General features: G+C 46.6%; 1 protein-coding gene across 2 annotated transcripts; it reads right to left on the bottom strand.

Moving 5' to 3' along the window:
• Positions 1-683: 683 nt before the first annotated feature.
• On the bottom strand, positions 684-13,055 carry MKS1 (MKS transition zone complex subunit 1). 2 transcript variants are annotated; one of them, XM_004377886.2, is made up of 18 exons: positions 12,900-13,049; positions 12,356-12,465; positions 11,177-11,247; positions 10,361-10,516; positions 9,145-9,242; positions 8,842-8,970; positions 8,473-8,577; positions 7,703-7,811; positions 7,087-7,143; positions 6,007-6,049; positions 5,691-5,753; positions 4,164-4,234; positions 3,740-3,809; positions 3,530-3,637; positions 2,480-2,613; positions 1,549-1,631; positions 1,366-1,463; positions 1,074-1,268 (listed from the first exon to the last, which is right to left on the bottom strand). In XM_004377886.2, exons 1-18 carry the CDS (start codon positions 12,977-12,979, stop codon positions 1,177-1,179), a joined length of 1,677 nt encoding a protein of 558 aa, XP_004377943.1. In that variant the 5' UTR covers positions 12,980-13,049; the 3' UTR covers positions 1,074-1,176. The 2 variants fall into 2 exon arrangements, with proteins under 2 accessions (XP_023588370.1, XP_004377943.1); XM_023732602.1 differs by lacking the exon at positions 9,145-9,242 and having other exon boundaries at positions 684-1,268; positions 12,900-13,055.
• Between the last annotated feature and the right edge of the window lie 4,822 nt (positions 13,056-17,877).

Raw genomic sequence — 17,877 nt, 5'->3', positions numbered from 1 at the left:
CATCAGCCCAGCCGATAGGCAGCCCACAAGCCTCCTCTTGAGCCTACAGGCTGGGCAGTTTCTCTGCTTCTACCAATAAAGTGCTGCTGAGAGCAAGGGCTGCCCTACTTCTGTTGGGCTGGGGAGGGTGTGGCCTGCCCCATGCTTTGCGCCAGATGTTGAAGAGGAATGTTGCTAAGACCCAAGCTGGCACTAATCCCTGAACCTCTCCTTGGGATGGAATCAAGACAGCAGAAAGAAATACTCTGCAGTAGGACAAGGCAGAGAAGGGAAACGGCAGAGGCACCGGGACCCAGACATTCAGGAAATAACTTGGCCATGCCAGCAACCTGTGCCAAGAAACAGTCAATAGAACATCAGTCAGTGTAAAAACATTTTTTATGAAAAAAAACAATTAAAAAATACCACCCAGCTAGAGGAAAGAGCTGGGCATTGCCTTCAGCCCCCAGTTATTCCAGAAATAAGTTGTCTCAAACTCAACAAGCCCCAAGCAGTAAACAAGGCTACCCTGAAAAGAGGGGGCAAAGACTCACAGGCCTCTCTCACCTTCCTCTTCTTTCTTGGGCCTCCATTTTTTAATTTTATTTTATTGTACTTTAAGTGAAAGTTTACAATTCAAGTTAGTCTCTCATACAAAATTTATACATAGTTATGTGACCCTAATTGCTCTCCCTATACTGTGACAGCACATTCCTCCTTTCCACCTGATTTCCCATGTCCATTCAACCCTCCTGACCCTCTCTGCCTTCTCATCTCACCTCCGGACAAGAGCTGTTGGGCCTCCATTTTTAAAGAAGCTTGTGGAGCAGGAAAGATCTGCGGCCCTCTCTGCTACTGGGACTGTGAGACAGGCCAGAAAACGGTCCATGTGGGGGACAGAATAGCTATAGGGTCACCCCAAACTAGTTTCAGCCACAAAGCCTGCCTTGTTGGGATGCCCATTTACAGTAGCTGCATATGAACAGATGGGGGCCACGGGGTGTCTGGCTCATTCCCACATGGCAGTGAGGAGAGCCTGCTGAGGGCTATAGGCAGAGCAGCTGGCCTGGGGGTTTCCCAGCTCGTCTGGTTCTGGGCAGGTAAATGTGGCTGGACAAAGACAAAGAGGCTGGAGAGCGCTGGCCTCAGAAATCACTAGGCCTTTCCCCTTCCCCTGAGGGCCAGAGTTCCAGGGAGCTAGGAGACCATGGCTCCAGAGGGGCTCACTAGGTCCTGGGGAAGGCTTTCGCGGGCCTCTCGCATGCGACGCCGGGCTCGATGGAAGGCCTCTGCAAGGGAAGCAGGAACAGTTGTCAGCTGCCATGGTGAGGGCAGGAACATGGCCCGTGCTGGCCCTGGTGGCCAGCTGGGAGAAGGGGAACCTACCCAGCACATTGTGAATGGAACTCTGCTGGCTGAATCCTTCCAGACAGTCTAGCACGCTCCGCATCCTTCTCCGGAGGGAGCTCGACTCCATGAAGGCCCTGCAGGGGAGCCCACCACATGGTCACGGCTGCTCCTAGCCCTCAGGGATAAGAAGCAGCAAAGCAGCAGGCCAGGGCGACTCACCTGGACTGCTGCAGACAGTGGAAGCGGAAGGTGACACTGCCGGTGGTCATCGTGCGGAATCCGAAGCGGCTCAGACGCGTCCCCTGTGGGAGTAGTTGAGACAGCATCAGAGGCCTAGCAAGGATAACGAGAGCCTGGGGCCATCTCTAAGTTGTGACCCCCACCAATCTGAGTGCCCAGGGGCCATCTCTAAATGGCCCCCCACCCCCCCAATCTCAAGATGAATAGATGTTGACAGCAGCAACATGTCAGCAGAAACGCCTTATCCCCTCTTGTCTGGCTGCCTCAGTTGGGCGCCTTTCATATTTGTGGTGCTTCAGAATGCCATTCGGTGCCTCATCTGGTACCCTCTTGGACTTGTGTCCAGGGGCAAGTGTCCCTCCCCGCCCGCCCGCCCCCCCACGCCTCTGGGCAGCATCAAGTTCCCACCGTTTCTAGGCCTCTGACACCAAGCTGGGCTCAGTCCATTCTTATTCCCATTCTTGGGGAGAACAGTTCTGTTGGGGAAACCTCGTTCCATCACCCAGACCCCATCACCTCAAGGCTAAAATTTGGCTCCCAACTCTGAAGCAGGGAACATTCCAAACTCATCTGAGAATAAGGTGTCTTACACACTTCCTGCCAATCCTCCCCATCTCCGATTACCAAGGCTATCAATGATGGGGTGGAAGAAAGAGCCAGTTATTCTGACAAAGACAATAGGAAATCTCTAAGTATACTATTTTCCAGATATCTCCTAAGATAGTGTAGATATTTGTACCTGGTTCAAAATGTGGCCAGGACTTCTAGCTTAAGCCACAGGAAGGAAGAGGCTAAGTAACGCTGAAGCAATGAGCAACTAAGTGGTCTTAGCCCAGATCCCACCTACTACAGAATAGAAGATGGGAACATTAAGTTCCTGGCAAGGAGTCTCCCCAGAGACAAAAGTCACCTTAACGGTTCCTGGTATCCGCACGTAGGAGAGGTCCTCCAGTTCCAGAGAACCACCGATGAAAAACCTCCTCAGCTCAGCCCTGGTGCCCAGCTCCGTGGGTCTCCATGTGGAGACCGTCAGGGTGTGTAAGCCTGTGTGAGGGAAGAGAAAAATGGAGCCTGGTCCAGAAAGGGTATCTGGTTCCTTCCTGCCTCCCCAGCAATGACACAGCATACCAAAAACCCAAACCTGTTGCCATCAGGTCGATTCTAACTCATAGTGACTCTGTAGGACAGAGAAGAACTGCCACATAGGGTTTCCAAGGCTGTAATCTTTATGGAAGCAGACTGCCACACATGTCTCCTGCAGAGCAGTTGGTGGGTTAGAACTGCCAACCCTTTGGTTAGCAGCTGAGTGCTTAACCACTGTACCACCAGGGCTCCTTATACCTGGTCAGGCGATGACCTGGTTTCTGGTGAAGGTTATCATGGTGGTTAAGAGCACTCATTTTGAAATCAACCAGACATAAATTCGTATCTCAGCTCTGCCAGTTATTACCTGTGTATCAAAGATAAGTTTCTTAACCTTTCTGAACCTCATTTTCCTCATCTAGTAAAATGGAAATTCCAGCACCACCTACACCTCACAGAGTGGCTTAGAGAATTAAATGAGACGCACTTAGCACAATTCCTGGCACACAATAAAACACAGCTGCTATTATTTCAAAACGAATGCTGACTCATTCAGTACACAGCCAGCCTATTTTGCCAAGCGGCTTCACCCTTCAGGCTGTAAGACAAATCAGAGGAACACGGAGCAGACAGTAGAGACTCTCAGGCTACTCAACTTCAGGGAGTTAGCTCTAGTTAGTTCTAAATTTCACTTAGTTGTCTCTAATGGAGGGAGAAAGAAATTCTTCAAAGGAACATGGAATCTTTCAAGTTAGTTGCTTCTAATTCTTAATTATCCCTACTTCTCACCTGAAGCAGTCAGATCTTTCAGAAATGTTAGTCTTGCTCCCAGGGGCTAGGGCATGTGACCACAGGAAGGGCAGGGACAAGGGGTTACCTGGGGTGGCAGGCAGCACCACGGCCCCATAGCCTTCCACACGATACCTCTGCCAGAAGTCCAGCGAGAGGACCTCACAGTAGAGCACAGGCCACTCCGGAAGAGCATCTGGGAGCAAGTGAGAGCACCACCCAGGTCACAGGAGAGGTCACCAAGAGGGGCACTGGCTGAGGAGAATCAAGGCCTAGGGTCAACTGCTGACCTACTCACCAGCAGACTCGTCCTCATGGAGGAAGGAGGCCTCAAATGTGAATGGGTAGGAGAAATACGCCACCTTGTCCTAAACAAGAGGAGTGTTATTTTACACTTGGTATCATGTCACAGGCAAGGCTTCACTTGAATATGTTCTCCCTGTGCCCAGTTACAAGGTCACCTTCACAAGGGAAAAAGGAAAATTCACCCCAGGTAGGAAGTAAGAAGATAAGAGGGGAAGGGACACCTAGAAGCTGCTGCTATTCTCAGAAAGGCAGAGGACGGACCCTGGACCAGGTAGCCCTACAGAGCCCACACAGAACGGTGGACCCAACTCAGGAATCCTCCCTAGAGTACATGGCTGTTGGCCTGATAAAGCATCAAATGCCACCCCAGGAGCCAATTCCTGCTCCCTCCAGATATGCCCTGTCATCCTCCATACCATTCCCAGGGGTTTGGTGGCACAGGTCTGTGTTACTCCTGAAAGCTGCTGGAATGCTGGGCTTGACCAGTCTGAAAGGCAAAGACCATATATAGTAAGTTCACCTGGGAGGAGGGCAAGAAGTTGAGAAAAAGGCAAAATTCTTTTATTCATTCATTCACTCATTCATTAGACATTTATTGAGTTTCTACTATGTGCTATGACCAGGCAGTGGGGATTCTTGGGGATGAGACAGGAAAGATCCCTGACTCTCATGGAGCTAACATTCTGGTGGGGGAAGACAGACAACAGGTAAACCAACCAGAAACTATCAGGTAGTGATGAATACTACACTAAAAATAAAATGGGGTGAAGGGACTGAGTGACTTGGGATGCTGATTTAGATTGGTGGCCAGAGGAGGCCTCTCTGAGAGGTGACATTGAAACTTAGAACTAAAAATCATGAAGAAAGATATTTGCAAAGATATGGCAGAAAAGGGTTTCCAGCAAAGGAAATGATCCTGCAAAGGCCCTTAGGTGGGAATGAACTTGGCGTGTTCAGAACAGAAAGAAAGTGTGGCTGGATTGTTGTAAAGAGAAATAGGTAGGGGCTAGCTCATTCAGTGTAAGGAGTCTGGATTTTCCTCTAAGGGGAAGAGGAGGCTGTTTGGAGGGTTTCAGCCCAAGAGGCACAACTGGATTACATTTTTAAGAGCTCCATTTGGCTACGTGGTGTGTGGCAAATGGACTGTAAGGGGGAGCAAAAGAGGAAGACGATAGTCAGAAACTTAATGCACTGGCCTAAGCAAGAGATGATGGTGGCCTGGTCCTGGGTGCTAGAGGGAATAGACAAATTAGGGACAGCTTTTGAAGCCTCAGCTGACAGGACTCTGATGGACTGACTGGCTGTAGGGACCTAGAGAAAGTGACAAATCAGGGGAGGATGTCTGCTAGGCTTTGGTATCAGCAACTAAGTAGATGCTGTTACCTTTCTGCTAAGATGGGAAAGACCAGGGAGGGAAGGTCTGAGGGAGAGTTCTTTTTGGTCATGTTAAACAGAGATGTCGATGAGGTAACTCGGTAAGTCTGGAGCTCAGGGGAGAGGTCCAGGCTAAGACAGAAATCTGGGAGTCCAAGAAATACAGATAGTATTTAATGCCATGGGACTAGATAGAATCACCTAGGAAGACTGTAGATAGAGAGTAACAGAAGGAATAGGCTCAGCGTTGGACACTCTAATATTTTAAGATCCACCGAAGAGGAGTCAGCCAAGGGCCCTGATGTGCCACCAATGTGATAGGAGGAGAGAGAAGTGGAGAGCCAGAAGGCAAGAGAAGAGTTGCAAAGAAGAAAAGTCAGCTGGGTCAAATGCTTCTGAGAGGTGAAAGCAAAGAAGTCACCACTGGATTTGGCAACATGGAAGTGATATATGACCTGGAAAAGGACAGTAACAGTTTTGGTGGCGGAGTGAGGAAGGAAGCCTGACTGAATGTCTCTGGAAAACTGTCAGAATGGGTACAAAAACAGAAATTTATGAATCTTACTTACTAGTTGGCAATTCCACAAAGAAGTGGATGTAGAGATTGTCATACTCATAGCCTCGGGCTGAAACTAAGAGAGAGAACAGGAAACTATTTTCGGCTTATTCCCCTACCACCCCTAGCACCCAACCCAGTACTGAGGAGCCTACACTCTCCTGGAAGCAAGTCCCTTAAGGGCCAGGAACCCTCCAGGAAAGAATCATCTCTGAGCTTCCCACATAACGGAGACAGAGAAGGCCTCCACCAGGGTGGGGTAGATGACTTCACAGCTCCATCTGCACACTAGTGCTTGGGCACAGATCTCTGTCTGACAAGACACTTACCCACCTCTCCGTTTACAAAGAGCCGGAGCGCACCTGGGACAGTCTAGGTGGAGAGAAGTGGGAAAAGATCAGGAGGTCTAGGGGGAATCAGCATGTCTCCTCCAGCCCCTCCACAAAGCCCAGGGCCTGGCACTGGACTAGTTCATTACTACTGCCCCCCTTCCCACCCTGCCTCCTCCACTTCTCCACAAGTTTGCTTCCTTCATTTCTAAAATTGACGACGTAGGGAAAAAGTACATAATTTAAATGGCAGGGAAGGCAACACAGTACGGGAAATTTGTAAGAATAGCCAAGGGTAGTAACAACAGCTACCTTCTGGAGTACAGGAGACAGTTGAAGACCCCTGTTTCCTTTGGATGGCTGAGGTCAAGAAACCAGGGGTTTTTTCTTTTATAATTATTCATCTGTCTTACCTAACTTTTTAACTCTGAACATCTTTTGCTTATAAAATACAAAAATATTAAAAGTTAATTTTTTACAGAGAGGGGAGACCAGTGAATAATTCTATCCTTGTTTCCAGATCTAGAAATGGAACCTCTGGAATGAAAGAAGATAAAGAATAGGACCACAGAATAACTGACCTAAACTGCTCTGTTTTTTAAGAGCCAAAATAGTTGACATACCTATGACAGCCTTTCCCTTTCTATGAGGTACTTAGGGGAAATATCCACATGAAGCATGAGGAAGGCATTTTTCTCTTTTATATTTTTAAAATTAATTATAAAGTACTAACGAATGCATTACTGCTGATAAAAATTCAAAACTAGCTAAGTATAGAGAATAAAAAGTAAAAATATATGACCCTCTCACGACTCAACACCCATCTACCAATCACCCCCAGAGAAAAGTCCCCATCAGCACGCATGTGTGTTCAGACCTTCTTCTGTGTATTGGCAGTTCTTTATTAATATGCAACATTTTAAAACACATAACAAGGTCTATACTTGCTATCCTTTACCTTCCTTTTTACAGTGAAGAGTACGTGTTTGGGACCTGCAGGAGAGGCACTATCACTCATCCATAGTCAGAACACGCTGGCTACACACAGCTCACAGTGCTGCAGGAAGCCAAGTTACTCACCATCTCAAAGTCAGTGCCCACGAGGCTACTGAGATACTCCTTGTGCCGGCCATAAAGCTGAGGAAACAAACCAAACCAAGACTCAAGATGCGAACCAAGCCAGCCCAGCGCTCAGTTCTGTTTGGATGGAGAAAAGCAGCAGCGATGGAGAATGCCACAGAAAGCTGGAGACTCAAGCATCCCGGCCACTGGCATTTTAAAGTGAAGGACAGAGGCTCTGTAGTCAGCTGGTCTGGGGCCATCTCCTGGCCCCAGCACTTACAAGCTGTGTGATCTTGGGAAGATCACTTTGCTGCTTAATCTGTTTCCTCACTTATAAATTGGTAATAATAATAGTATCTGCCTCACAAGGTTGTTGCTAAGGTCTAAATGAAAGAAGTTATGTGACATGCCTAGAACACAGCACAGTAAACACTAATAAATGGTAACTGTTATTGTTATTATGGCATAATAGGAACAAAAACTGCTGCCTGGTACATCAGCAATGCTTTCTAGGACAGAGGGGGCTGTTAAGAGCAAGGTTTTCCTTAGCAACTGCTGCCATCAACCTCAGACACAGTCTCAGCTCCTAGGCACGTGCTCATCCCCTCGGTCCTTGACATGAACAAGCTCTTACGTCCTTGAACACACGCTGTTCCCGCTCCTCCTCCTCTGGCTGTGCGAGCGAGGACACGTTGTCGATCGTATACTTCCACAGCTCCTGCTTCTCCCCCTCCATCTCGATTCTGTAAGGTCAAAGCCACGAAAGGACCAACTCTGATAATAAGGATGGGGTCCTCCAGATCTAGCCCAGGATGAGTCATCACTGATCATACACCTCACCTGAAGGGCATGATGATACAAATGGCTTTGATGATGACCAGGAGAGGGACACAAAATGGTAAAGCAGAAAGGTACCAGACTAGACTCAGAGAGTATGGGGTCTGGACCCATCCCTGCCCCAAAGTCACTGTGAAACCCTAAGGCTCAACATCCCTGGCACCCAGTTCCCTCACTTGAGAAATGGGCAAGCTCATCTAGATGATTTCTAATTTATGGTCCTGTTATTCTAAGACATGGCGGGGAGGAAGAGTCAGCCCAGAGGAAGATACCTGGTTTGAGTTCATCTCACCCTGTTCTGGTGAGTCCCTACATTCAGCAGCCCAGAGAATTATTTTCACCAAACTACATGCTGAAGCTATCACTTTCACATTGGTGTAGCTGCACGTCTCCCCAGCTTCTTAAGGGCCTCTGACTCAGAACAGAATATGAACCATTACCTGGGAATTTGAAAGTTAGGACAGATGAAGGGCTTCTGAAAGATCTCATCAACTAGGAGCAAGAAGTGAAGCCAAGGGAAGGAATGTCAGTGTCCACTCCCCCTTTCCTAGAGGCCACTCTCCTCACCTGTAGGGTCCTTTGAGGCCAGTGAAGTCAGGTTTTACTGTGATCACACCGTTGCTGTCCACCTTCAGAGTACAGAGGATCTGTTCATACTTCTTATAGCCAAGCCTAGAAACCAAGAAATCAACACCAAGTTTCAGGATCCCCGATCCCACTTCCAGGGAAAGAAGAAGAGGTAGTCAGCCCACATGACGGGGGAAGGCAGATTTCTGTAGTAAGACGTGTCATGGTAGAACACTTTCTGCCAAGTACATCTAGGAAAAAAAAGTCCCTCTCTCTCACATGCCCAGTGATGACTCTAACAGGAAGGTGATGATCAGTGTGAGAAGAAGAGGATGAGGGCCTGAGTGGGTGGTATGAAGCTTCACTCACTTTCCACAGGGCCCCAGGTCTGCCATGATGTACATTGTTTGAAGAGGGGTGTTAATGACATGGTTGTTCCTGATGAACTCTTCTGAGGGTTCCCAGGTGACGACGCGTGACTTGAGGATGCCGCCCTCCCTGGGAGACACCACAGGAAGGGTCACTTCCCCGGTACCCCTTGAAGATCACACCCCAGGTGGATGTCCATTCCAGAATGGGAGACTCAAGGCAGTGGACATACCACTGAGAACACTGGTATGGCAGGACCACAAAGACCCCCACCCACCTGCGCCCATATATACTTGCACTCACATCCCTCGCCTGTCCTGCCGCCGCCGCCTGACATTTGCCATTCGCTCGACCAAGAAAGATGGTACCTCACTGGTTGCGGTGGTCATTTTCTGACAGTGCTAAAGAAAGACAGCAGCCCTGTATGACCCACCTGATCAGGGCCACATTGAGCCAACTGACTTCCAGAGGGGAAGTCTGCCTTCAGAAACCTCATCTGTGACCTGAACTAATAGGTATAGCCACCTCAAAATTCTATATACTAACGGAGGGAAGGAGTGGCCCAAACAACCCAAAGAAAATGCCCCTAGACCTTGTTTTGCCCTAAGATTCTGGCAGCATATCATCCTGCAGAAATGAGTCTATACACGCTAATGTTAAAATCAGTCTAACATCCCCTGAGCACATACCAATAAAAAGCTGGGTGAGTTTGCCTGGTAGACGTTAAAGTTTAACTAGGTAGTTGAAAGATGCCAAATGGGATAAAAGTATTTTGTGGAAAATCTTCATATGGTTAATAGAGCACTAACTGCATTTTCATCTGCTTTTCCAAAACAAACAATCCAAATTCGACATGCTACCAGCACACAGCTCTCCTAATGAAGGCATGCTCATCTTTCAAAAACAATCACTTAATTCCTGTTCTTTGCAGAGATCTACAAGGTCATAGAGAAAAATCAGAAAATGGAAGCTCTACCCTCAAGGAGCTTAAAACCTCCCTGAGAAGACAGAACATATCATGCAGTGACTGAAGAAAATATAGAACAAATCCACAAGGGTATGTTAACATAGGCACACTGAAGACAAACGCCACTCCCCATGGCTGTACTGAATTCCTCTCCAAACCCATACAGTCAGAGATTTGGCTGAATACCCTGATGAGTTTTGTCTAGATTGTCCCAGACTCCACCTACCCATCTCACTTCATGATTCAAGTAGGCATTCAAGCCCAGTGGCTGCTTCTTCAGTTGGCAGTCTACAAGGCTATCACTAAAGACACTGGTCCCTGCCAGTTCCCCCAGGCCCTCCAGGAGGCAGAGAAGGGAGCAGCAGCCATGCCACACGCAGACTGTGCCCTCTCTACTCCAGCGTGGCTGCCAGCAGCACACGGGAGCTCTGGGAAGGCTACCCGTCTCCCCTTAACAGGCTTCTGATTTCGCACACAGAACCCACTGAGGCCAGAAAGCTAGGGGAGGCAAAGTGCAAGAAGGGAGCCATGGGACCTTGGAAAGAACAATACCTCCTCCAAGTTGGTGTATCTATCAGAGTCGGTATAGGTAAAGATTCGCCGGTTCTTCCTGCCACCTGAATCTTCCAGCTTCAGGATCTCTTGACGGTACTGATGATCCAAAGGGCTCTGACAGGCTGCTTCATTTTGGTACAGATCTACCTCAAACTGAGGTGACCACAAGGAAACAGAGATCTACTGAGAACACTTCAAACTTTTGTTCCTACAACTTTCCAATCAAATTATTTCTATAGAACTGATGCTATCTGACATGTTTTCAGAACCAGCTCTCATTTACCTAAGCTAACGCAGGGCATGGGATTCAAACAAAAGCAACCAGGGTGATGGTCTAATCCAACTCTTTTGCTACAAATGGCTTGTGTCCCAGAGATGATATGTGCTGTACCCATGATCATAAAACTTAGTGGCAATCAGAATTTCACCCAAGACCACCGGAACCCAACACTTGGGCTGCTTTTCACTATGCCCCTATAAACACAATAGGGGACAGTATATACTGCTACAACCTTCCTGGAAATCAGTTTGGCAATATGTATGAATAATCTTCAAAGTAGTATTTTAATCTAGTTATTCTGTTTCCAAGAATCTTATTTGAGAAAAATCAGAGAATCAAATGAGACTTAATACAAACATGCCCATTGAAACATTGTTTAATATTAGTGACGTGGATCTGTCAGCAAAGTCCTGGCCTGGGGAGCCCTGCTGGCAGCAGCCTCTCTCTCAAAGATGGGGAGCTTTCCCTGCTGCCAGCCAGGCAGAGATGGGCCAGGTGGAGACAGACTGAGCCGACACGTGACACTGGCTCACCTGGCTAAAGAGCTTCTCCTGCCACCCAATCACAACCTCCTCCTCTTCATTTTCATCCGGGCGATGTCCACCTCCAAAGACAACAGAGTGAGTCAACTCCTTGAGCCAAACCAAGGCCACTGTGGTTGGTTATAACCAAAGGAAAGGCTCTGCTCTTATATTTGCCACAAAACCAGCTGGAGTTCAGTGGTTTATTAAGTACTCACTCTGACAGAAACTAGAGAGGCTGTATATGTGCTCCAGTTAGTATGTGCAGAAACCAAGATTAGAACCCAAGGAATCTCAACCACTACTCTAATTGAATAAAAGGTGGTCCTGCCTTCCAGGTATTATTAAATCTAAGTCAGTGTCAGGGACTGAAATTTAGATACAGGCTGAATGGCTCTTCCTCAATCTCAACACCCTGCATTTGCTGGAAAGGAATCCTGAAGCTATATATTTAGAAGCACAAACTCTGTAACCTTAAGAGGCTAAGGACGGAAGAGGAAAGTCAAATAAATGATTTTTTTTTTTTTTTTAAAGAACAAAACCTAATCCACTCCTGCCTGAGTATGACTTTTTCAGAGACATGTTTCACAACCCACCAGCCCACACTCTTGCTCAGGAATATTTTCAAACAGAAGCACAACAAAAGCAGAGCAACTAGTGACCTGACACAAGCACATCTCCTCTGTCCTCACTCTTCTGGCTTCTCAGACAAGAAAACCTCAAGAGCACAGTCAATGTTAATATGTACATTTGTCTAGCAGTCCCCAACTTTAAGTTTAGACATGTATTTAGAGTTAGGATATAATTTCCTTTAGAAAAAAAATGCCACAAATGGTATTCAGGTGGCCAAGCAAATCTATAACATATCAAAAGTAAGGTATTTTTTATTTCACTACAGATGGCCCAATTCAGATCAGCATCCTGATGGCAGGAATGATTTCTTATTCAATTTTCCTACACAATATTGCATACTACCTAAAACTGCCTGGCTTCAAATACTGGCTCCAACGTTCACCAGCTGCAGGACCTTGACAAGGAATCCACCCTCTCTGTGCCTTAGTTTCCTTATCCGTGAAAAGGCTGCTGTCAGAAAGCAGACCTGCATCTACTCTGTCTTAAGAGGTAACTCTACCACCCCAGGCTCTTCCCCCAGATCCCCAGGGGGGCCTGCATCACCACCATAACACCCACTGGCAGTTGGTTGGGGCCTAAAAGTGGCCAAGTCTATGAGGTTCTTCCCGGGCTGGGTAGCAGGCTGGTAATGGAGAAAGTTGCTTGATGTGATTCTTTGCAGGTGGACTCTGTCAGGAAAAGAGACGTCCAAAACGCGCGTTACAAGGCACACAAGCAGGATGAACACAGAACAAGTACTGAGGTAGCAAAACAGAGAGCAGGATGGGGCTGCCAAGGTGCGTTGCGTGCAGAAGACTGAGGGGAGGTGGGTGAGGCGCGGGGCCCTGAGGGGAAAGGTGAGGATAGGAGGGTGTACTGAGGATCCAGCGCTCCGAGGAACATGGGTAGTACTGAGACTGAAGAGGAGTTAGGTGAGTCTGGAAAGTATGCAGGGAGGCACTGGGTGGGTAGCGGTCCGGGTACTGCGGCAAGATGTGGGGAGACCAAGGAGGATGTGGTGAGGATTGTAAGCGGAAGTGGGGGCCTCAGAACGCCAAGTTCAGGCTCGAATTATCTGAGGGGATAAAAGCACGGGGGCTCGGTGCTGGGGCGGTGCTACTACCGGAGGCGAAAGTTGCGCACGGGGTCCCGGGAGCGGTACACTGCCTCCCCGGTGTCGGTGCTCCAGACGGTCTCCGCCATGACAGCTGTGCCGCGCCGCGACTGCGCCGGAAAGCGAGCCGCCCCTAGTTCCCTTGGCAACCGAGACGCTGAGATCCCGAGGCCTCCAAGGCGCCACCGGCGCAGTACGCTGTTCCCGCAGCGGCCTGCAGCAAAGCCTTGCTCGTGTCCACCATGCCAGTTTTATATAGATGAACAAATGGTGATGGAGACAAGACCCAGGTGACCTCAGCCACTACTCTTTCCCCTGTACCACGCTACCTTCCGCTGAACACACGAAAACTGTGACCTGAAAATTGGTGGACGTGACTCAAAGAATGCACGCGTTCTTCCCAAAGGAGTCGAGGTGGTGGCACTTACCCAGACAATAAAATATATTCTTGGGAGAAAAAACAAGTGCCAAGAGATTCATCAGTCGTTGTGTTGGTATTCACTGAGCTAGAGAAAGAAAAAACAAGGAAGTTAACAGTCAGGAAGGAAAAGACATTATTGAACTGGTTTTTCCCTGTGTGTGTTAAGTCACTTTAGAAACAGCACTGGCCTCCTGAAAGATCAACAAAGTGCCATTTCAAAAGTCATCGTTCACTGAACTGTCAAAGGAGGCAGGGCACACCATGGCCCCGAGTCTGGCTTCCTGGAACCCTGGGGATGTCAACATTTATCAGCCTTTGACATCTGCTACTCCACCAACAGAATAAGTAATTGTCCCCTGAACTCAGAAATCTCATGCCACTGGGAACTCTAGGTGGCATATTCGCTATTGTGTAACACCAAGGACTCACCATAATAATAAACCAGCCAAACCAAACCCGTTGCCATCTACTCGATTCTGACTCATCGCAACCCTATAGGACAGAGTTAGAAATGCCTCATAGGGTTCCCGGAAGCAGATTGCCTCATCTTTCTCTGATGGAGTGGCTGATGGCTTCAAACCACTGACCTCTCAGTTAGCAGCCTAACCACTGCACCACCAGGGCTCCTTCCCTAAGATCACAGCCATTGAAAACCCTATGGACTGCAATTCTACTCTGAAATACATGGAGTTGCCATGAGTGGAATCAACTTAGCAGCAGGTGGGGGAGTAATATAGCTTGGGCACTTGGTTTGCATTGTTCCAATGCAAGGGTGTCCTAGAAACCCCTCAAGCAGGTATTGTTATTCCCACTTAACAGATGAAGTTAGTGAAGGTTTGCTAAGATTGAACTACTAGTAAATGGTGAAAAAGCTGAGATTCTGGCTCAGATTTGTCTAGATTCTGAGGCCTGAACACCTTCCACATGCCTCACAGCCTCTCCCTTACTGGTTCATTCCATAAGAGCACACAGTTTCCAACCTGGGAATAATTATTTCAACAGATGAAACCATGGTCAGAACACTAGCTCCTAAGAAACAGTCCCCCCACGTGTCTGTCTGTTTGTCATATGGTGGGGGCTTGTGTGTTGCTGTGATGCTGGAAGCTGTGCCACCGGTATTCAAATAGCAACAGGGTCACCCACAGCATACAGGTTTCAGCTGAGCTTCCAGACTAAGGCAGACTAGGAAGAAGGACGCAGCAGTCTACTTCTGAAAAGAATTAGCCAATGAAAACCTTATGAATAACAGCAGAACATTGTCTGATATGTGCTGGAAGATGAGCCCCTCAGGTTGGAAGGCACTCAAAATACTACTAGGGAAGCACTGCCTCTTCAAAGTAAAGTCGACCTTAATCATGTGGGTGGAGTTAAGCTTTCAGGACCTTCATTTGCTGATGTGGCATGACTCAAAATGAGAAGAAACAGCTGCAAACATCCATTAATAATCGGAACCTGGAACATACAAAGTATGAATCTAGGAAAATTGGATATCATCAGAAATGAAATGGAACACATAAAGATCAGTATCCTTGGCATTAGTGAGCTGAAATGGACTGGTATTGGCAATTTTGAATCAGACAATCATATGGCCTACTATACCGGGAATGACAACTTGAAGAGAAATGGCGTTGCGTTCATCGTCAAAAAGAACATTTCAAGATCTATCCTGAAGTACAATGCTGTTAGTGATAGTATAATATCCACACACCTACAAGGAAGACCAGTTAATACAACTATTATTCAAATTTATGCACCAACCACTGAGGCCAAAGATGAAGAAACTGAAGATTTTTACCAACTTCTGCAGTCCGAAATTGATTGAACATGCAATCAGGATGCACTGATAATTACTGGTGATTGGAATGGGAAAGTTGGAAACAAAGAAGGATTACTAGTTTGAAAATATGGCCTTGGTGATAGAAATGATGTCAGAGATCCCACGACTGAATTTTGCAAGACCAACGACTTCTTCATTGCAAATACCTTTTTTCACCAACATAAATGGCAGCTATACATATGGACCCTGCCAGATGGAATGCACAGGAATCAAATCGACTACATATGTGTAAAGAGACAGTGGAAAAGCTCAATATCATCAGTCAGAACAAGGACAGGGGCTGATGGCGGATCAAACCATTAATTACTCATATGCAAGTTCAAGGTGAAACTAAAGAAAATTAGAACAAGTCCATGAGAGCCAAAGTATGACCTTGAGTATATTCCATCTGAATTTAGAGACCATCTCAAGAATAGATTTGATGTGTTGAACACTAATGACTGAAGACCAGACAAGTTGTGGAATGACATCAAGGACATCCTACATGAAGAAAGCAAGAGATCATTAAAAAGTCAGGAGAGAAAGAAAAGACCTAAATGGATGTCAGAAGAGACTCTGAAACTTGCTTTTGAACGCTGAGTAGCTAATGCAAAAGGAAAAAAAAAATGATGAAGTAAAAGAGCTGAACAGAAGATTTCAAAAGGCAGCTCGAGAAGACAGAGTAAAGTATTACGATGACATGTGCAAAGACCTAGAGTTAGAAAAACAAAAAGGAAGAACACACTCAGCATTTCTCAAGCTGAAAGAACTGAAGAAAAAATTCAAGCCTGAAGTTGCAATACTGAAGGATTCTACGGGGAAAATATTAAACGACGCGGGAAGCCTCAAAAGAAGATGAAAGGAATATGCAGAGTCACTATACCAAAAAGAATTGGTGGACATTCAACCATTTCAGGGGGTAACATATGATCAGGAACCAATGGTACTGAAGGAAGAAGTCCAAGCTGCAATGAAGGCATTGGCAAAAAACAAGACTTCAGGAATTAACAGAATACTAACTGAGATGTTTCAACAAACGGATGCAGCGCTGGAAGTGCTTACTTGTCTATGCCAAGAAATTTGGAAGACAGCTACCTGGCCAACTGACTGGAAGAGAGCCATATTTATGCCTATTCCCAAGAAAGGTGATCTAACCGAATGTGGAAATTATTGAACAATATCATTAATATCACATGCAAGCAAAATTTTGCTGAAGATCATTTCAAAAGCGGCTGCAGCAGTATATCAACAGGGAACTGACAGAAATTCAAGCTGGATTTAGGAGAGGATGTGGAACCAGAGATATCACTGCTGATGTCAGATGGATCCTGGCTAAAAGCAGAGAATACCAGAAAGCTGTTTACCTGTGCTCTATTGACTGTGCTAAGGCATTCGACTGCGTGGATCATAACAAATTATGGATAACATCGCAGAGAATGGGAGTTCCGGAACACTTAATTGTGCTCATGAAGAATCTGTACATGGATCAAGAGGCAATTGTGCGAACAGAACAAGGGGATACTGCATAGTTTAAAGTCAGGAAAGGTGTGCGTCAGGGTTGTATCCTTTCACGATACCTATTCAGTCTGTATGCTGAGCAAATAATCCGAGAAGCTGGACTATATGAAGAAGAACGGGCATCAAGATTAGAGGAAGACTCATTAACAACCTGTATTATGCAGATGACACAACCTTGCTTGCTGAAAGTGAAGAGGACTTGAAGCACTTACTGATGAAGATCAAAGACTACAGCCTTCAGTATGGATTACACCTCAACATAAACAAAACAAAAATCCTCACAACTGGACCAATAAGCAACATCATGATAAACATCATGACTGAGGTTATCAATGATTTCATTTTACTTGGATCCACAATCAATGCCCATGGAAGCAGCAGTGAAGAAATCAGAAGACCAGTGCATTGGGCAAATCAGCTGCAAGAGACCTGTTTAAAGTGTTGAAAAGCAAAGATGTCACCTTGAGGACTAAGGTGCGCCTGACTCAAGTCATGATATTTTAAATCGCCTCTTATGCATATGAAAGCTGGACAATGAATAAGGAAGACCGAAGAAGACTTGATGCCTTTGAATTGTGGTGTTGGCAAAGAATATTGAATATACCATGGACTGCCAATAGATCAAACAAATCTGTCTTGGAAGAAGTACAACCAGAATGCTCCTTAGAAGCAAGGATGGCGAGACTACGTCTTATGTACTTTGGACATGTTGTCAGGAGGAATCAGTCCCTGGAGAAGGACATCATGCTTGGTAAAGCAGAGGGTCAGTGAAAAAGAAGAAGACCCTCAATGAGATGGATTGACACAGTAGCTGCAACAATGGGCTCAAACATAGCAACGACTGTGAGGATGGCATTCTGTTGTGCGTAGGGTCGCTATGAGTCGGAACCGACTCGATGGCACCTAACAACAACAAGAAACGGCCACTCTAATTTTTCCTTTTAAAGTTGTGAATCGATAACACTGTCACAGGAACCACAAATGATAAGGTGGAGCCCGCATCAACAGTTTAGTGTTATAAACAAATTTACAGCAAAGTCAGCCTAACATAATTATATGCAAAATAGTTACTATACCACCAAAATCAAAACACCCTCATTGCCATCAAGTCAATTCCTACTCATAGCCACCCTATAGGACAGAGTAGAACTGCCCCATAGGGTTTCCAAGGCTGTAATCTTTACGGAAACGGACTGCCACATCTTTCCCCTGCAGAGCAAGCTGGTGGGTTC

The sequence above is a fragment of the Trichechus manatus genome, unplaced genomic scaffold (genome assembly GCF_000243295.1).
Source record: "Trichechus manatus latirostris isolate Lorelei unplaced genomic scaffold, TriManLat1.0 scaffold00054, whole genome shotgun sequence".
Lineage (NCBI taxonomy): Eukaryota > Metazoa > Chordata > Mammalia > Sirenia > Trichechidae > Trichechus > Trichechus manatus.
Note: the sequence above shows the minus strand (reverse complement) of the source record. Positions and strands in the feature narration are given on the sequence as shown.